The sequence below is a fragment of the Lipotes vexillifer genome, unplaced genomic scaffold, assembly GCF_000442215.2.
Source record: "Lipotes vexillifer unplaced genomic scaffold, Lipotes_vexillifer_v1.1 scaffold863, whole genome shotgun sequence".
NCBI lineage: Eukaryota > Metazoa > Chordata > Mammalia > Artiodactyla > Lipotidae > Lipotes > Lipotes vexillifer.
In genome coordinates this window covers 2,531,571-2,552,891 of record NW_006788168.1, presented here as the reverse complement: position 1 = coordinate 2,552,891, position 21,321 = coordinate 2,531,571, and the positions used below count along the sequence as shown (strand labels likewise).

General features: G+C 44.2%; 2 protein-coding genes across 2 annotated transcripts in view; one reads left to right on the top strand and one right to left on the bottom strand.

Annotated features, from left to right (window-relative positions):
* JARID2 (jumonji and AT-rich interaction domain containing 2) overlaps positions 1 to 2,072 on the top strand; it is a 242,756-nt gene extending 240,684 nt beyond the window's left edge. Inside the window, 1 exon segment of the mRNA XM_007461270.1 lies at positions 103 to 2,072. Coding sequence (XP_007461332.1) covers positions 103 to 264 — 162 coding nt within the window. The 3' untranslated portion in view covers positions 265 to 2,072.
* A 603-nt stretch (positions 2,073 to 2,675) lies between these two features.
* DTNBP1 (dystrobrevin binding protein 1) overlaps positions 2,676 to 21,321 on the bottom strand; it is a 121,635-nt gene continuing 102,989 nt past the window's right edge. The window contains exons 8-10 of the mRNA XM_007461269.1: positions 11,968 to 12,123; positions 4,348 to 4,491; positions 2,676 to 3,055 (exon numbers count right to left, since the gene is read on the bottom strand). Coding sequence (XP_007461331.1) covers positions 2,844 to 3,055; positions 4,348 to 4,491; positions 11,968 to 12,123 — 512 coding nt within the window. The 3' untranslated portion in view covers positions 2,676 to 2,843. The remainder of the gene's footprint in view (positions 3,056 to 4,347; positions 4,492 to 11,967; positions 12,124 to 21,321) is intronic.

Genomic DNA, 21,321 nt, shown 5'->3' with positions numbered 1-21,321 from the left:
CCGGTGCTGCTCTGACGTGGTTTGATGAAGGTGACTCCCTGGGGGGTCCTGGCGACACTCTTCCGTTGGCTAATCCTGTGTCTTCCTTTCAACCCGAAACAGGAACAAATTATCAGCCTGGTCAATCAGATCTGTGGCAAGGTATCTGGTAAAAACGGCAGCATTGAGAACTGTCTCAGTAAACCCACACCAAAAAGAGGGCCCCGCAAGAGAGCAACGGTGGACGTGCCGCCCTCCCGGCTCGCCGCTGCCTCCTCCTCGTGAAGACGCCAGCACCGTGGGCCGGGGATAGATATTTTTCTGTAATTATTATATTCTAGTTTGGAGTACTGGCTGTAGGATACAAGCTGTCTTTGCACTAGCTCTGAAGAAGATTTTCTTCTGGTTTTAGAACTAATTTTGTTTTAGCATTAAACTGTTGAACTTTTTTTGTACTTAGAATACCTAGATACTGCAGTCAGATTTTTGAAACTGCCGTATATTCACTGTTTTAAAACCCTTGAGGGGCTGTTATTAATTTGTATCGCCCCTTGTGGCTGACAAAAGCCTTTTTGATTTTTTTTTTGTTTGTGTTTTGTTTTTTGTTTTGTTCTTTTTGTAATTGTTGGGGGAAAAAAGGCTTTTTTAACCCAGTTTTGAAGAGGGTGAAGTTTGGAGAACAAATTTTAAAACCATCAGTAATGTGAGCAGATTTTTTTCTCGAGAGGAAAAGGGATAGGAGACACACACACACACACACACACACACACACACACACACAAAACTTGAAAGAAATGGCTTTACTTTGGCTGTCTTTTCTTCTGTCATGTGCAGGATGAGTTTGTAATTGTTAAAACCGGAGAATCCCCATTTTGTTTCTTTGGGCGGTTATGGCAGCTGAAGGTGGACGTTGTTTCCTAACCATAGGCAAAATGAGGAGGTCGGAGTGACTAGGTTCTCTTTACCAGCACATCACTATGCATCTGTTTAAGGAAAAAAAGGAAAGAAGAAAAAGACTGCCTGCCTTGGAGGGGGTCATGTGAGGGAAACCTGTGCCTGATTTCATTAGGAAATCCATTCTGTTATTTTTTGGTGCTGTTGGCTACTTTATCAAAAAACCCTTCAATAGCATCCTTAAGAAAAAAAAAAAAGGAAAAAAGTGATTGAAGCCGTTAAGTGCTTCTTTGTCATGGATGTGCAATCTTTCTAACATTCCGTCTTCATCTCACAGCTTGTTGTTTTACACCTTCACAGGTCAGCATTAATCTTTCTTTTTAAACTCGTTCTGTTGGCGATCACATCTAGAGCCACTAGGAGGTCTGCCGTTCTTTTTGAATGTGAAAATGTATCTGCGCTCATCTGGTCTATTTTTTCTCTTCATGTTGTAACAAAAAGAAAAAAAAATCCCGTCCCTTTTGTACATACGCCTGTAAATTGTTTTAAATACTTGAGCCTTTTTCTGGGTGGGGGAGGGGAGGGGTGAGAAGACGAGATGAAGAAAAGCCTTACACTTCAGTTTCTTCATCGGTTGGATTGGATGCTTACAGGGTTTTTCTTGTAACATTTATAAGTGCTGCTTACATCACTGAACAACAACAAAAAAAATAATAATGGAGTAGCTGTTGCCCTTCTCCGGTTGTGTGTACAGTATGTGTGGAATAAAAAAGGGAAACTTTTCACAAGCCGTTCTTTGTTTCATAATTGGATTTCACCAATCCCGCAGCTGCCCGTGTTGCACTGAGCTCGCCGGTGGGGCTGTCTTGTCAGGAGCGTCCTGTGACACTTTGTCGGTTGTCGTTGGCAGAAGACTGAACTGTGTTGGAATATTTAACAATGACATGAGCAGAGTCGTGTTTTCCAATGTGCTTGTCCGGTTTTCATGGCCTTGCTGTGTGTTCTTGCCCTCTTTTTGGACAGTGAACTTCTGCCTCCGGCTTCCGGTCTGACGTTTAATTTATTAGCGCTGCTCTGCACCCCTCCCCCGGGAGGGAAGACTTCATGTTGTTTATTGCCAGTTTTTTGTTTACTTTCCAGGTTTGTACTACAAGGTTTAATAATAAAAACAAAGTTTTTTGGACACTTGTCTTGTGGAAGAGAGTGAATGAAATGTTTTCTGATAAACGGGCTGAGGGGGGGGGGTCTGTCCCATTGGCCAGGGAGTGGAGTGAACACCGAATTTTAATCTTTAATATCACTTTCCCTCTGCTGGCAGTTGCCTGGATGCCCTCTGAACAAACACCAAACGGCTGCCGTTTGCCTCATTTTCTGCGGGGCTCCTGGACACCAGCGGGCAGCGTGGCCACGAGGGTGCAGGGCCACAGCCGCCCCTTCTCCCGCCAGCCTGCCCCTCGTCCGTGGGCTGTGAGCGAGCGGGGAGAGGGGAAAACACGTCCCTGGGGGAGCGGGGTCCCGCCAGGAGCGGGATGGCCTGTGGGCTTGGCTTCGGTTTCTCTCTCTTCCTCTGGGCCCGGGTGTGTGCTCTATTAAGGTAGGCCATGCTTGTTGGACTTCATAATTTTTGTAATGATCAGATGAAAACCCAAACTTGGTTAGAGCTGAGAGGAAGCACAGCTTCCTGCCTGTAAAGGGCTTTGCCATTCAGTGCCGAGCCGGCGTGGACACCTAATTTCCTGGCCTAGCCTGCACTGTGAGGCCTGCGGAACGTGTGTGTTAGCAGCCCTTCTGTACAAACTGGCTGTGTTTGCGGTCCTCAAACTTTATTGTAGCTGTTGTTTCAGTTTCTCACACATTATCGGCAACTGTGTAAAAATCGAGAGCCTCCCTAAATCCACCTGCTTTCCCCGCGGGCCTCTGGGCACAGCTGTGTCGTCCTCTGAAGGTGGCCAGAGCGCGGACACCCGGGTTTAGGAGTCACTGTCATCAGTGTGTAAGGTGGCAAGGGCGGTGTCCACCTCCACTCCCTCCTCGTCAGACTGGACCACGGGGGAGTCCCCCACTTCGCTGGGGTCCTGGGCACTCGGGTCGGTGCAGGGTGCAGATGAGGACAGCCGGGTGGCTCGGGAGGCATTTGGGACCTGAAGAGTAACTTCGTCCTGACCGGGGCTCGCTTCAGGCCCTGCAAAATAAAGCAGAAGCGAGCCTGTCCTAAAAGTGCTGCATCTGAGAACTGCCCCTGAAGATGGTCATTTGAACTTGCATAGAATATAAAGCAGCTGGGAGTTCTCTGTTCCTGTGGCTGCAGAACCAGGCCCCGTGGCAGTGCAGGAACTGCCCCCAGAAAATGCTGAGCTAGGTGACGCCTGAGGCAGTCCAGGGCCTGAGCTGACCCTTCTGCCACCTGTGACACATGGAAAGATCCCGAACCCTTTCCAGTATCCAATAAAGCACTGTGCTCAAGGCCAAACCGCAAACACTGCATTTCTTTGAGGAGCACTCCTGGTAACCTTGATAATCTAGATTTACCTCTTTATATCCTTTGAAATAATTCAAAGAAATGGACGTTAGGGGAAAAACCCTTGTGGATCCTCTTAAAGGAATCAAAACCATACGCAGGTGATGGAGTCTCTTCCTGACCCTGGGAAGGGGCCGGCCTCCCTGGGACGGCACTGCTCATGTAGTTCCCGGGAAGGGGAGACGATGGACAGAGCTGCTTTGTGGAGACCTTAGAGACACGTGAACAGGAAGCCCCGGGCCTCACTTGTGAGGATGGTCGCCCATGGAGTGGGGCCACCAGCGAAGGGGCAGGTGCTGCTGAAGGGCTAGCCTTTCCCTCTTTTGTACGTGGCAGAAACTTAAATGCGTTCTCTGTAATGACGTCTGCGAGGACCACCCACGCAGAAGGAATGGTCTGAAATTTAAAATAAATGGAGTCCAGGTATAGGGCCGAAGCCTCAGTAAGTACACGCCGAATGAACATGGAATTTTGGGAAGGCATTAAATGGAGGTAACGTGCCCACAGGGTTGTGACTAATTTTTAAAATACAAGCCGAGTGCTGAACACAAACCTTGGCCTTGCCCACAGCAGAGATCAAATCAATACCTGCCGAATGGGGGAGGGGGAAGCCACACAGGAGAGCTCCCACCTCCCCCAAATTCTAGTGCTTAGCCACAAAAACCCCACTCGAATTAACTTCCGAGCCAGAGGAGAAAGAACACACAGTTTAAGAAAGCTCCCTATTCACTGAAGGTGTCTGGGTAAAGCACTGAGAGTCGTTGAGAAATTCACGACCACAACAGCCAGTGTTTCATTTGTCCACTTCTGTGAGGCCAGACTGCACGTGGAATGGGTTAGTGGGACAAGAAGAGCTGTGCACGCTGTGTGCAACTGAACCGCCCTGTATCGGTTCTCCATGTGCAGGGAAGTCATGGAACTAGGTGTGACTCTGTGTGCAGACTTGTCACCCCTACCTGAGACAGGGGACAGCACGGTGTTCCCCTCGCCACCGGAGTTCAGGAAGACGTCCAGGGCCTCCTGGTCAGAGATGTCTACCAGGTCCATTTGCTCCAGCAGGTCCACATTCACTTCCATGGATGACATGCTGCCCATGGGCTCTGGGGAGACCGGCACAGGAAGAGGTTAGACCATCTGTCATTTAACACTTTAAAAAGGTGAGCTTCCACTGTGTTAGGCTAAAAGCACATTGTGTTTTCTAGGTGTAAAATAATATCTCCTGCTACTCCAGACTTTTAAAATAGACTTAGGAGCAGTGTATTATTGACATGTCCCAGTTTGGTACTTTAAATCCATCCTAGCTTAACCTTGGTTACTATTACCTCTTACACCTGCCACAGCAGTTTTCCTTTTCACCCCCAGCCCTCTTGCTTGCAGGTGCTGAAGGTAACCCTTTCTGCCTCAGACAATTCTTGGCTTCCGAGGTGGGCGGCGACTCAGAGAGGCTGACATTCCTGCCAGACACCTGGCTGTGGTTGCCCCCAGCTTTACTACAATTCCATTTGGAGTCTTCTCTGCCCTTGTGACATTTCTCTAGTCTTCATCTTAACAGCAAAGTTTGAGCATCTGCAAGCTGGCGAGTTACAACCAAGAGCTCCCTGCAGCGAAAGCACAGACTAGAAAAAAAAAAATCAGCCCACTATGGAGAACAGTACGGAAGTTCCTTAAAAAACTACAAATAGAACTACCATATGACCCAGCAATCCCACTACTGGGCATATACCCTGAGAAAACCATAATCCAAAAAGAGTCATGTACCAAAATGTTCATTGCAGCTCTATTTACAATAGCCCGGAGATGGAAACAACCTAAGTGTCCATCATCGGATGAATGGATAAAGAAGATGTGGCACATATATACAATGGAATATTACTCAGCCATAAAAGAAACAAAATTGAGCTATTTGTAATGAGGTGGATGGACCTAGAGTCTGTCATACAGAGTGAAGTAAAGTCAGAAAGAGAAAGACAAATACCGTATGCTAACACATATATATGGAATTTAAGAAAAAAAAATATGTCATGAAGAACCTAGGGGTAAGACAGGAATAAAGACACAGACCTACTAGAGAATGGACTTGAGGATATGGGGAGGGGGAAGGGTAAGCTGGGACGAAGTGAGAGAGTGGCCTGGACATATATACACTACCAAATGTAAAATAGCTAGCTAGTGGGAAGCAGCCGCGTGGCACAGTGGCACAGGGAGATCAGCTCGGTGCTTTGTGACCACCTAGGGGGAGATGCAAGAGGGAAGAGATATGGGAACTTATGTATAACTGATTCACTTTGTTATAAAGCAGAAACTAACACACCATTGTAAAGCAATTATACTCCAATAAAGATGTAAAAAAATAAGTCAGCCCACCAGCAGAAAGACGCTATAGGACTAGAAGTCTGAGCCTGGGCACAGTGAGGGGTGCCTCCCGGGTCTGGCGTTCATATTTAAACTGCCTCTGTGGTCCAGAAAACTACAATCATCCCAGGCATGATGCTGCCTGTCACAAGCAAACAGAAATTTCTGGATGTGGACACATCCTTAACCCAAGGTCTCAAAGGAATATAAACTCAACACAAAATCCAATCCAATCTGGAATTTACAGTACGCATGTCACTATGAGTGAGGGTCAGCAGAAACAAAGACTCTTAGCATCTTTTCCCGAGAATTCAAAGTGGCTTTAACTATTTTAAAGAAAGAAAAGATTGAATCAGACAATGAACAAGGTGTCAAAAATCAGATCAGGCATTTGAGAAAAAGCCAAATAACTTCCAAATAGGAAAAAATCACTGAAATTTAAAACTTCGGGCACAAGTTAGAGGTGAGAGCCAAATAGAAAATTAGTGAATGAAATAAGTGGGAAGTATGAAAGAGCTTAAGAGAAATGGAAAATGCAAAAGTTTACATATTGACAGTTCCAGAATGAGAATGGAGACTGCAGGGACCAGCAGTATTCGCAGAGGCTGATTATCTTCCAGATTTGCTGAAAGATCAGACATGCAGGATTTAGGAACAAAATATATTCCAAGCAAGACAGATGAAAGAAATCCTCACCTAATCCACTGCAGTGAAATGATGAACATCAAAGAGGAAGAGCAGATTAGGAAAGATAAGGAAATAATTAGACCTACAACTCAACAACAGGAGTCAGAAGACAGTGGAATAATAAATTCAAAGAGGTGAAGTAAATATCTCTTAAGATCAAGTGTGAGATACAAGTCCCTCCTATGCCTGCTCTCAGCAAAGGTCGGACCACAGGAGGGAGGGAAGAGACATGTAAGTCTGTGAGTATATATAAAACTGAGTAAAATAATAATAATAATAGTATCAAATTTGGGGAGTTTACTCCAGCTGAATTGAAAGACTGGACGATAATGAAAGGAGAGGCGGCTTGACAAGAGCCAGATCCCTGTTGTGTCTGTCAGGAAGGTGGGAATCTGATTGTCTCTGGGCACAGGAAATCATGAAGGCTCAGCACTAAAGCAGGTAGCTTGTTACAGTTGAGACATCCCACTCAAGGTGGCAACATCCAAGGCAGAGGAGCCGGGTGACATGTGCCATTGCTGTCGCCCTTGGCCACACAGGAATCACGGCCACTTCACAGGGGACACCGGGGCGGCGTTGCCCTGGGGCTCGTGCCTCTGGGGGTTGCTCTCCTGTCGGGGAGAAGGTGGGGAAAATGCGGGTTTTCTTTGTGACTGTGGAGTCCTTCGTGGTGTTTCAGCCTGGCTTTGACTTCACTTTTGAAAGGAGCAGAGTCTCCCTTTTTTTCTGTCTGTGCCATTCTCTTAAAGAGGGGAGAAAAATAATTGGACTAAAAGCATAGGGAACACTTGCAGGAAAATAGCACCAAATAAGATGGTAACGAAGCCAGTTTTATAATCTGTTACGTGTCAAATTTGGTTCATTTACATTCGCTGTGATCACTGACTGCCTGGCTTCATTACTATCATCTGATTTGGTGCTTTCTATTTTCCTGAAAATATTTCCTATAAGTGATAAAATCTAGTTATTCTGTTTGTAAGAGACACTCCTAAAATATAAGAACAGGAACATTAAAAAAATTTAAGGAAAAATGGGAAGTGGGCAAACAACTAACTAACTTGAAGAAAGCTGACATGGCTATATAAATATAAAAAAAATAGAGTTGAAGGGGAAACAAAAGCATTATTGGGGTAAAATATAGCACTTAGTGGTTTTTTTTTTTGGAGGTTTATCCACACTACAGCATGTATCAGTAGTTTGTTCCCTTTTTTTTTTAATTAAGTAAATTTTATTTATTTTTGGCTGCATTGGGTCTTCGTTGCCGTGCGCAGGCTTCTCATTGCAGCGGCTTCTCTTGTTGCAGAGCACAGGCTGTAGGCACACGGGCTTCAGTAGCTGTGGCCTGCGGGCTCTAGAGCGCAGGCTCAGTAGTTGTCGCACACGGGCTTAGTTGCTCCGCGGCATGTGGGATCTTCCCAGACCAGGGCTCGAACCCGTGTCCCCTGTATTGGTAGGCGGATTCTTAACCACTGCACCACTAGGGAAGCTCCCACTTAGTGATTTTTTTAATGGTTCAATTCACCAGGAAGGTAATTCAGAATTTCTATGTGACTATATATTTTGTGGTTATTTTTATAAAGCAAAATACAGAAGAATCACAAGGAAAATGGTAACAAGTCCATAATCATGGGGGAAATGAAGATCTAATGTACCTCTTTGATGATTAAGCAATCCAAAATTGAGTATTAACAGGAAACATCTGAACAAGCCAATTTAGAAGCCTTTTGAAACGGATACTTACAGACCCCCCACCTCAATCACAACAAAGAGAACTCTCCAGACGTTGCCATGGGTCCCCGAGGGGACAAAGTTGCCCCTGGTTGAGAACCACTATTTAATGAAGAATTAAAATTAAGATAGTAAGGTTTGGCTCAAGGCCAGACAAACAGAAGACTGGAACAGAAAAGAAAGCCTATAAAAGACTCAGTTGTACTGAAACTGACAGAAGACCATGTGAGCAGTGGAGAGAACACTGGTGCTGAGACAGAATTAAAGTCAGATCCTTACTTCACAATGCACACAAAAACAAACTGGTGGTGCATTTAAGGCCCAAATATATAAAATGGAAAACAGAGAAACTTTTAGAATAAAACACAGCAGAGTATCCTTATAACTTGGAGGGAAGGACTGCCTAAACACGACACAGGTACAAACCATAAGCAAGAAAATAAAGTGGGCAAAGCTTAAAAATAAACATTAGCAAAGGCCACACTAGAATAGAGAAGCCACAGATTGAGAGAAGGTATCTGCACCAGACATCATCAGAAAAGACCAATACCATGAGTGTAAGACTCTAAAGACATCCAACCAGTAGAAAAATGGACAATCAAGGAACTGCAGATTAAAGCCAAAATAAAGTATCATTTCATCTAAATTTGTGAAAAATTTTAACTATCTGACACTACCAAGTGTTGACAAAGCTGTGGAGTGAGTAGAGCATGCACATACAGCTTCTTGGAGACTGTAAACTGGTGTGGGTATTTGTGACGGAATCCAGTACAATTAGATATGCTTGTCCTATGACTGTGTCCTTGTTCTGTACCCTAAAGAAGCGGTTCTCAAGATGTGGACCCCAGACCAGCAGCGTCAGCATCACCTGGGAACTTGTGGGAAAGGCACATTCTTGGGCCCTACCCCAGACCTACTGGGTTTATCACTAGCCCAAACATCCTCCTGCCCTCCCCAGGCACTGGGACACCCAGGGGCTGAGTCAGAGTGTCTGAGGGCACAGGGGTCGCCCCTGGCCACACAAGATTTGACAACTACCAGCCCAGCAGAGATGCCAGGAACCCAAGGTCTAACAGTGGGAACACAGGTACAGACAGGACATCTTCAGGGTGAGGGATGTGGTCACAACTACACACTGTCAGGATACCCAGGTGCTTAGCAACAAAGTGAAAGCAATAGATATTTTTCTGAGAAAATGGGAGTTTTGTCAGGTGGAAGAGAAAACCTGCGTCAGGGTCTTACAAAACACCTCATCACGTCCTAATGGCACTTGGAGCTGCTGGGCATGCGTGGGCCCCAGGTCCCCATTGCTCCTCAGCATGATGTGCAATGCCCTCGCTCCCCTTCAAGTGCATGAGGCTCCCCACTCTGTGGTTCCCAGCCTCACGACAATCCCAGTGGGCACAGATGGCCCTTCACCCTTAGATCATTTTCTGGATAAAACTTTCCATGCCTTTGTCTTAACTAAAAAATGATGCTTTGGAAAGTGAGAAAAATTCAGACTGCTATTTCTGATTTAGTGGAATGAGTGTAAAATACCATGTTCACTGTAGATATTCTTATTTTGATTGATTCTTCTAAATGAAAGAATGTTCATCCTTGGAAAGGAATATGCTGTAAGGAAGGGATGTGTGACTCCCAGGCTGGGAAGTCTAAGGGATGGCCCTGGACAGCCTTGTGTGGAGAGGCCTGTTTGTTATTTGTGAACATCTTTTCTGCTCCAGCTGAAGCAGGAAGCTGAAAAGCCTAAAGCCTCCAATTTTCTTCCTCAGTGCTTTCAAAACCACACATATTGGCAATGTATGTGTGGCTCTCTTTTTTACCTTGAAAAAAAAAAAGCTCAACACTTTTTTGAAACTTGAAGGACATTTTTTTAGGTGCTTGAAACCATGAAAATTCAATTCCTTAATACTTAATTGCTATCTATTCAACACGTCTTGACCGAGCCCTTCCTTCTCTTTGCCCAGCACTGGGCTGTGCTGGCCACAAGGACCGGGCAGTAACAGCCCATCCCTGTCTCAGCGCACTCACAGCCGACAAAGAGGGACTTCTGAAGCTGCAGCCTCTGCTGTGTCCTCATCCCCTGAGGATGGGCTCTCCTAAGAGGCACTTTCATATTCTCTTTGCCTCTGCTGAGCACTTAGCAGGTGCTCAGGAAATGTCTGCTGAACTAAACTGAACAAGCATTAGAGTCTCTACTGCTCTTTTCTTCACTGTCCCACCTCCCCATGCCCTCTCGGCATAACGTCTCACTGTGCTCAGATCTGTGGGTCAGATTTGCCAGGGTGTGTGTGTTATGGACTAAATGTTTGGGTGCCCCCCCCACCTGCCCAAATTCCTATGGTGAAGCCCTAACCCCCAGTGTGATGGTTTCTGGAGGTGGGCCTTTGGGAGGTGATTATTCTAGAAGTCATGAGGGTGGGGCCCTGAAGATGGGAAGGACCATGAAGATGCCGCTTCTCCTAGGAAGAGGCACCAGAGATGCTTTCCCTGTCAAGTGAGGACCAGCTGCAGACCTCTCGGAACCAAATCAGCCAGCACCTTGACCACAGACTTACAGCCTCCAGCCCTGTTGTGTATAAGCTACCAGTCTGTGTTGTTTTGTTATAGCAGCCCAAGCAGACTAGGGTGGTGTCCTTCTCAGCTGCTGCCCACAACATGACACAGATCCCTGGAGTGAACAAGGATGGCTCTCTCCATAACCAGCGCCAAACACTAAAGAAACTGAATAGCAAACGTACTCTGAGGGAACATGCAGTCTGACTTTCCCAGATGAAGACAGACTCTCCATCAGTGGGACACACAGAGGGCGAGCTGACTGGAGATGCAGTTGAACTTCAAATCTATACCATCCACCTCAGTTTAAGAAGCACTGTCAACGTAAAGCATCCTTCAGTCATTCTAAGTCACGCCTATTAGTCTGTTTTCTCTACATTCTTTTCCTTCCTCATTCTTTGATTTCTTTAACCTCTCCTTGGGGAGCACATAGAGAAGGTAGGAACAGAGGGAGGATAACAGATAAATTGGGGGCGGCTTCCGTGAGGGGCAGGGTATGGAGAGCAAAGGCCAGGGCCAGGCAAAAGAGGAAGAATGAGCACAGAGGTTTGGGAGGAGCAGGGGTTTCCAGGAGGATGGAGGGCAGGTAAGCGGGGAAGCCCAGGATGCCTGTACACACTGCCCACTGCTCCTGTACTGGCCAGAGAGGAAACGTCAGCTGCCCGCCCAGACCACTCCTCCACAGGCACCAGGTCCTGGGAAGGAGGGGCTGGTGAAGGGGCCTGGAATCCAACTCCTGTGCCCTTCAGCGTGTTCTTGGGAACCATCAGATGCATCTAGATGTACATCACAGCACGACTTACAGAGGCAAAGAATCTTAAGTGTCCAACTAGGAAACTGTTACGATATGTCCTGACCATGAAGATGCCGCTTTTAAAACATACCCTTTCAAAGGATTTTTAATAATGTAGGGGAAAGATCCCCATACACCATGAAGGAAAGTTAGACACAAAGCCAGATATGTGTACAGTCTATATAAATAGGCACGCACAAGAGAGAATCACCCTAAAATAGTAATAGGGATTAGGGATTCTGTGCTACAGAATTATGGCAAATGTTTGTTTTGTCCTTTTAATGTTTTAAGAAAATGTATTCCATGTTTTCTAAATATCTTCAACAAAAGCCTAGAACTACAAGAAGAGGCAACAGCAAGACAAAGACGGCAGGACGCATCCCCTTTGAGCCTCTGTCCCAGCCCCGCTCTGGAGGCAGCACCCTAGCCACACACAGCGCAGGGCCCGCTCCTGACTTGCCTCGCCTCTCTGCTGTCTGCAGGTAGCCCGTGGAGAGGTACTGCTCCATGTCCTGCTGGAAGGCTTCCTCAAAGAACTTCTGCCGCTCCCTCAGCTTCATTTGCTGGGTTTGCTCCATGTCCAGGACCTTCTGAGTGTGCTCCGCATCGAGTTCAGCTAAGGACACAGAATAATTGGGGTCAGGCAGGGTTTGGAAAAGGACTGAGACTGGAATGGGTATAAATACCGACTCACGGGCTCACATCTGGCCCCCTGACTGCAGCACAACAGGTGGAGAGCAGGGGCTCCTGGAGTACCGTGACCACCGTCCACCTTAACCTCACCCAGCCCGGCCTCAGGAGGCACTCAGTAAACGCTGGTTGCAGAGCCGGCATGTGGCCACCGGAGTCTGTGAGAAGAGCACCTGGTCGTGGCTTTGCTGTCCGTGAACCAGCTACTTGGCTGAGTCAGTTAACCTTGCTGAGCCACATACTGTATGAACATTTGGGATAGACGTGTTACCCCAGGACTGACGTGAAACGTAAGAACTTTACATTCCAGCGAGGGCTGCGTCAGTCACTCCAGGAAGAACTATAATCCGATGAGCCCGAGCCTCGCCGCCAACAAGAAGCCTGAATTTACCTTCCCATATGACCCGCTGGCGGCTCACCGTTCCCCAGGCTGCACGGGGAACACAGATGATGCAACCACTATTCATCCTGTACGCGAGCCAAGGGTTGGTTCTGAATCTGCTTCTAACTCTCCAGTCCTTTGTTTTTCACAGGGTGCAGTGGGCAGGATTCAAAGACAGCCCCCAGGAACTCTGCCCCCAGATGCACAGCCCACAGGACCCCAAGACTCGTGATTAGGGTATTCTCTGTGGCACAGCTGACTTTATGAGAGAGAGGTCGTCTGGGTGGGCCTGGGCTTTTCCAGGAGAAGAGATGTGAGCACAGAAGGGGTCTGACATGGCTTTGAAGATCGAGAGGCCTAACAAGGACTGAAGGTATGTCCAGGAGCTGAAAGCCACCCCAGGCTGACTGCCCAGCCTGAAAACGGAAACCTCAGTCCTACTACCACAAGGAGCCAGGACTCTGCCAACAACCTGAATGAGCTTGGAAAACAGATTCCTTGCAGCCTGGTCAACCCCTGATTCCAGTCTGTGAGACCCTGAGCAGAGAACCCCATCCCAGGTTACAAAAGCCATCATGAAAAAGCCAAGAGATAACAAGTGTTGGTGAGGATGTAGAGGGAAGGGAGCCCCCGTGCGCTGTTGGTGGGACTGTAAACTGGTGCAGCCACCATGGAAAACAGCAGGAAGGTGCCTCAAAAAATTAAAAATAGAACTACCATATGATCCATTAATTCCACTTCTGGATATTTATCTAAAGGAAATGAAAACAGGATATCAAAGAGATCTGCACTCCCATGCTCACAGCAGCATTGTTCACAATAGCCAACATATGGAAACAGTTTAAGTGTCTGTCAATATCTGAATGGATAAAGAAGATGTGGTACATATACACAAAGGAATATTATTCAGCCATGAGAAAGGAAATCCTGCTGTGAGAGAACACAGGTGTGCCTTGAGGACATTATACTACGTGAGATAAGTCAGACACAGACATATACTGTATGATCTCACTTATAAATGGAACCTAAAAATGTTGAACTCAGAAACAGCAGAGTGGTGGTTACTAGGGGGAGAGTGGGTCCAACGGTGCAAACTTGCCTGTAGAAGAGGAGTATGTTCTGGCCATTGAATGCACAACACTGTGCTCACAGTCAACAACATCGTATTACATTCTTCAAAGTTTCCATGAGACTAGATCTTAAATGTTCCCACCACAAAAAAGAAATGGTAACTATGTGACATGATGGAGGTGTGAGCGACTCCACAGTGGTCAACATGTTGTACACCTTAAACTTACACAATGCTATACGTCATCTATTAAAAATTTAATAAAAAATCTTAATAAGAAAGTCTTCATGGTGTTACCAAGTGATTTTTTAACCGAAAAAAAAAAAAAAAAACCCAGAATTTACAATGAACAATAGTCTTGGAGATACCACATGATCGACCTTAGTCATTCCCTCCACAAATACTCAACACCTTGTGTCACAGCTCCCGGGTACAACATGATCCTGTATGTGTAGATCTTAAAAACTTGATAATGGAGTATATTTTTAACCCCAAATCAGTTATAGCCTTCAATATTTAGAATATTCTGGATATTCTTCTTGTATCCTAATCTTCATATAGGCAAGGAATGCTAATATTAAGCAAAGCAACACAGACGGGAAATTAAATCATCCCGACGACATGTAATCACATGTACAATGATGATGATGTGCAGTCTTCTCACACTATGATAATCACTATGTGCGTTCTCTGAATTTTCATGTCACCCTGACTTACAGCCCCCCCATCTCATCTCTCTGTTTACAGGGAGATGGTTTGGAAAGAGCACAGGTTTTGGAAGCAGTCTGGGCTTGGTCCTATCCCCTTTATGCCTTTAGATGCTTCTGGCACGTCACCCCACCTCCCTTTAGCCTACCTCTGATTTCTGAAAGGCAGCTCTGTGTGAGCTCATCTGTATGCCCACAAGGTCCCAATTCAAGGTGCATCTCTTATTTTTTTGGGGGGGTGGGGGTGGTCAGAGTATCCTCTGAATCCCAGGGAACCTACAAGTCAGCTTAGCCCAGAAGTTCTAGGGAATTAAGGCAGCTCTCAACCAATGGGTGACAGAAGCCAGTGTATCAATGCCCAGTCTCCCATCCTTTGGATGGACAATTCTAGGAGCCATTCTGAACAATTGTCAGAGGTCCTGGTGGAACCGCAGCAGCGACTTCAACAATGCATCCCTTTATTGATGTTTCCTTCTTGCCCCCTCACCCCTGCTTCCCGGGATCACCTCTCACACAAACTACCTGCAGGAAAATCCTCATCTCAGACTCTGCTTCCCGAGAAACCCAAGCAAGGATATCTATTACCAGCTACAACTAACTGAACCTCTCTGGGTCTCAACTTCCTCCTCTGTACAAGAGTGGTGAACTTATTTCATACGGGTGTTGGCAGGATTAAATGAGGTTAACACGTGAATCACCAGGCACACAGTATTGCCAATAGCTGACAGCTAATATTAATACCAGCATTATTATTAGGAAAAGGAAATGATACGAAATATTACCATGAAGCAGGATGAGCACGACACTGAGAATCACCCCAACTCTTTCAGCCCCACTCAGACACTTCACACTGAGTCACCTATCAATGCCCTTAACAAACGTGCAAGGAATTGAGCGTGTACTTTTATGAGGGAGAAAGGGAACTCAATAGGATGTCTTTTCATTTATTTCACTTCAGCCATCAACCTATCTGCTCAAATGCTTCATGACTGCCAGGTGCATTAGAATAAGTCAGCCCTAGAATAGATTAAGTATGCTTCAGACACTTCAAAGGAAGTTCAATTACTCTTTAAAAAAAAAAAAAATTCCAAAATAGGAAGCTCAGAAACAAAGATCAATGCAGAAATTATCAAAGGGGTTTTCATTAAAGAATATCTTGTTTCAACTGAACTAAGATTTTCCATAGATACAGAGATACATAGTTATTATGCGACTTGAAAACTCATTCTTCTCAAGACCTCTGCTTCAGGAGTTCAATTCTCTCGTGTTTCTGAATTATAAGTTCTATAGTTTTTGTCTTAGGTTTTTTACATTGGAATGAAGTGTAATCATGTTCCAGCCCTCACAAAAGGGGGGACACGGTTGGGTTAGGGAACTTAAAATGACTTAAAGGAAAATAATCACCGTTTTAAGTTTTAAGACATGTTACACACTAGTTATCTGAAACATTTCCAAGCGCTTTTTGTCATTTCCCACTTTATTTCAGAGCCCCCCTTACATCTCAGGGCTGACCTCTAAGCTAGAATCACAGAACTAAGTACATTAACTCTATACCAGCTGTACACTCAGGACAATGATGAAAAAAGCACATGGCAGTTATTAAAAATAACTGTCCTGCTCAGCAGCTAAGAAGATTCACCCTCAGCTACGTGCCTGAGCAAGGATGTTCTGATTGTGCTGTTTGTTCTGGAATCATCGGTTCAGCTTTTGCCAAGAAACAACTACATTTGGGAGTGGAGAAATGATGGAAGGACACTGAGGGAGTATTTCAAATCTAGAGGTTTTACGAGCATCTGACTTTGGGAGAATGACTGTGGAAAAATAGAAATTATAGAACATTTTCTATAAGGAAAAATGACCCACTGTTCCCATCGAAGATGTCATTTATTATACCGGGGAAAGCCAGGCAAATACAACGATTTTAAAGAACTTCAACAAATAGCCTTAAGATTAAAAAGAAAAAAACAAACACACCAAAAAATTAGATAAAAGATGCTGTAGTTTTTCTATCAGGAGTCAGGAATAATCATTTAATTCCATTATCAACCCAGGTCCGTGTCTCCTTTATTTCAACTCCAGGTCATTGCTCAAGTTTTATCTGACTACAACTTCCACTCTAGCCTCCACTATCAATTTCAATTGGATAATTTCTCAAAACAACAAAAAAAATTCCATTACCAGTGAAGATGTTATAATCAATTCTCAATTATATGTTTTAAGGGGGCATAAGGGTATATATGAGATATTAAAAAAAATCCATCAGGCTCATTTCAGGAACAGTTTCAACTTACTCCACAACTAAGCCCTTTTAACAGAGCTGATAAGTAATAAAAGACAGTGAGGTGTTAATGACTGAAAAAGCCTGGAGCTGCTGGGAAGAAAGAAACGGATGATGTGAGGAAAACCAGGACAAACCTCTCCGTTAAAGGACTTACTGAGAGTATCTTTGATCCAAAAATGTTAGAAGAGAAAACAATAAAATTTAATTAAATATGAGTTATGAAAAGTTCTGGTAATCTCTACATAATATTAAAGATTGAGAACATTTTTCATTCAAGATAAATAAGCAAGACTAAGAATAGATTTTAAATCTATTATTTAAATATTTACAATTTAGATGTTTTTGTTTCGAGAATACAAATTTTGTGATACTAAAATGCATATGATATGATCAAGGAAGAAATGTGAAATCTCTGTAAATTCCTAAACAAATTTCTAAATACAAGTAGGTAAACACGTACCTTCCTAAACTGTTTTTTGACAAAAATTTAACTGCCAACAGGCTGTCAAACTACGTGATAACGAAATTACTACACAATTCTGTCACTGTGACAGAATTTTAAAAATAGGACCCATTATTTTTCTTATGCTTCTAAATATTTGCCATTTATTTAAAAGTTTTTTTTTTTGATGCATGAACAATGCATGTACATTATGGAAAAAATTTTAATCATAAAAAAGCACATGGACTTCCCCGGTGGCTCAGTGGTTAAGAATCCACCTGCCAATGCAGGGGACATGGGTTTGAGCCCTGGCCCAGGAAGATCCCACATGCCGTGGAGCAACTAAGCCTGTGCGCCACAGCTACTGAGCCTGTACTCAAGCCTGCGAGCCACAACTACTGAGCCCACGTGCCACAACTACCGAAGCCTGCGCGCCTAGAGCCCGTGCTCCGCAACAAGAGAAGCTACCACAATGAGAAGCCCGCGCACCGCAACGAAGAATAGCCCCCGCTCGCTGCAACTAGGGAAAGCCCGCGCACAGCAATAAAGACCCTACGCAGCCAAAAATAAACTTTAAAAAAAAAAAAGGCACAAATAGGTAAAAATCCCTCTGAAATCACCATAAGCGAAGGAGCACAACTAACATTCTGATGTACGCTCATCAGCATCTGGTGTACATTATTTTCTCCTTGAACCATATAACATTGCAATATTCAGTCTATTTTTTTCTCTTTTTGTACCACTGGAAGAGTTGCTGTTTTTTTGTTTTTTTTGTGGTGTGTGGGCCCCTCACTGCCCACACACACTCGTGTGTGTGTGTGTGTGTGTGTGTGTGTGTGTGTGTGTGCCTGTGTACAGGACGGGGGAGCTCTCTCCATGCTCATCACACACGCAGGCTTGTGTAACAACCGCAATCAGGATGTTCAACATTACTGTTACCACAAGGCTCCTCCGGTTGCCCTCTGGTAACCATCCCCTCCCCCTTCGTCCACCCTTACCCCTCCCTAAGTCCAAATCTGTGATCATGTTATTACACAAATGCTACCTAAATGAAATCATGTGGTATATATATATCCTTCTGAGATTGGCTTTTTTCACTTGGCATATTCTTGAGGTTCATCTCAGCAGTTGCTCATATTGATCATTTGTTTCTTTTTGTTGCTGAGTTGTGTCCACAGTGTGGAGGGACCATAGTTAGTTTGACTAGTCACCCACTGAAGGACACCTGGGTGGCTTCCAATTTTTGGATACTGTGAGTAAAGTTGCTATGAACATTTGTGTACCAGCTTCTGGATGAAAATAAGTCATTTATTTGAGATAAATGCCCAAGAATGCAATTGTTGGGTCATATGGTAAGTGCATTTTTTGGTTTTGAAAGGAACTGCCAAACTCTCTTCCGGAGTGGCCCCTGTCACCAGTGTACGGGGGACCTCATTCTTCCACATCCTTCCTCACCAGCATTTGGTGAGACCTACTTAATAACTGTGATAGAGAATCTGTTTCCTTCCCTCCTCCTTTTCCCCAGAGTATGTGTCTGTTAGAAACAAGTTTCAACTTCCTCTTAAATATCTCCAATACTTGCTATTATTTAAATAGGAAAATATATTTAATTTTAGAAAAATTCTATACAGGAACGGAGGACTTGTTAGTGACAAAATATACAAGATTTCCTTCCATTTTTAAAACCCAACTATTCTGTATTTTTACCATTTAACAGTCACCTTTTATTTCTATCTCAAATTAGTTTTCAAAATAAGGCAGACTCAACCATTTTTAAAGTCTCCCCAACCTCCTGCCCCGCCTTAAAAAATGAATACAAATTGTTTCAGGGAGGGGGAAAAAAAAAAGACCTTTAATTAATACTGTCCTAGAATTGTAGGTTTTAAACATTCATTTAAAATACCAACTTCTGTGCCCTATGTTTCTACAGTTTTTCAAAGTTTTCTGTCTAGCCTTCATCAACAATTAGTTTCCAAGACAGGTTTACAATTATTTTATACCATACATTATTTCTATGAGTATTCTAAAGTATTATAGAGCCCTTTCCTTGATTCCTCAGAATTGGTCTTTGGAAAAAAAAAATTCTGTGCATGTTAAAGTCAAGACATGTTTTAAAAGAAAGTTAAATGGCTCTTTACAGAGCTTCTCTTCAGCCCCCTCCAACACACACAGGGACGCATGCACACACACACACTTATCAAAAGCCAAAAGGTACTTAGGGCTTCTACATGCAACTAATAAAGGATACTTCTTACCTCAAATGTAGTAGTTTAGAATAATGGCAGGTTTTGCAGACAGAATAAATAACTCCTTTAGACAACAACTCATGGCAACTCCTAAGGAGACTCCACAAAGTTCATTTAGAGTAGCTACTGGAACAGCTGTTTCCTAAACCCATGTCACAGGAAACAAACACTATTATAGTATCTAAACTTCTGGAACACTTAAAAAATTTCTATCAATTACCCTGAAGGAAATGACCACTATCTATAGAGTACTAGCAAAATAGACACTGCAGAAACAGGACCTGTACAAAGTTTGCCCAAAGCAGTAAGACAGAAATGCTCAACTGTACCTTATCTTTTGCGGGAGGAGCAAGGCAGCTTAGAAGCCCCTGATGAGGCTGCTGGTCTCTGAGCCACACCATTCACCCCGCCAGGCCTCCAGTTTCCCATCAGTTAGGAAGGGGGTGGGGGTTGGATGATATCCATAAGAAAGTCATGTCCAGCTCTTAAAGGCTATAATTCTATTTTTATTTCCTTTTGACTGGGGCAGGAAGAGGTCTCCTGAATCCTGTCTCTCTTTTTTTTTTGTAAGATTAAATGAAAATCAGATTAGCAGTAAAGGATTTAGGACCTTTTGAATTTGACAGTAACTTTTCAAGAAAATCAGATTCAACTATTAACAAAACGCTGACGGTACGTTTGCATTTATCTTCCTGGTCATTTTACTGCTTAAAGAATGATGAGAACAAAAAGCTTAAGATTAATGGGTGAGAAGTGCACTCAAACTGTGGCCAGAGGCTTCACGAGTTATGAACCTGTTCCAACGTCATGGCGGGGGTTGGACTGGAGGGCCCGTGGCTTGAAGTGAGTCTAGGTAGCGTCACGACGGCTGTACTTTCCTGCCGGGGTCGACAAGAGCTAGATGGCTTAAAGGGGCGGTTCAACTCCACTGGAAAGGGCTAGTCCATGATATGTTACAAAGGATACGTTTTACAGAAACAGTATGTGAAATTGCTGTGTTAGATATCAAGCGTATGCCGTGTTATCCCATTCTTTGGATGGTTTCCAATTTTTTCTTGTAAGATTTAAAAAACTCCAGGCTAGAAGCTCTGTGTTATGAATATTTAGCCCAATTTCCTAGAATTTTAAAGTCCTGACATTTTCCTTAATTTTACTTAGAGTACTGATCTACTTAACAACAAAATTTGGGGGGAAAATGGGAAGGGTTTAGATTGCTACAGGAATCCTTCCAAACTCCAAAGTTTGTTGTTGTTATCGTTAGTACCTTAAACACTCTAGAAAACGAAGTACAAGCCAGCTGCTTGTGTCTCAGGATGAAGATCAACTCTTACGGAGTTCATTCAAAGGGGTTATGGAGACAGCAGGCCTTCAGTGTCATCAAAATCAATTCAAGGGCTGGTGACACAGAGGTTGCTGGGTCACTGGGCCCCATGCCCAGAGCTACCAATTCAGTAACCGGCAGGGTCAGAGGATTCACATTCCTACCCAATTCCAGGCAGGGTGATGGTGATGCTGTTGTCCAAGGACCAGACTTTGAGAAGCACAGCTCTTAATGAACTGTTTCTGTGCATCCACTTCATTCAAATTTTTACTTTGTACAAATATTTATATAATGGAAAAGAATAAATATAAGATGGGGAAGTTGGCACAATTCATGGAAATGACAGAAACATCCTCTCCTAAACTCTCTTTAAAATATTTACAAAATCATCTAACAAGGAAACGCTCCAGCAGCCGCCAAAACGTATAATCATGAACAAGCAGGACGTGTAGTCATCGTTACCGATAAGAGACAAGCGCCTTCGGGATCAGAAAAGTGCTGGCTCCCATTCTGTGGAATCCCTTACCAGTCCCTGGCTCATGGCCTGGGGGCTTCATACAGCAGGAGACAAAAATGTTGTGACCATCTGTTCTTTGTCCTGAACTCAGATGCAGCCAAGCGGGGAGGTCCTCATCCTCGCCATTTGCAGAGACAACGTGGAGGGGTTTACATTAAT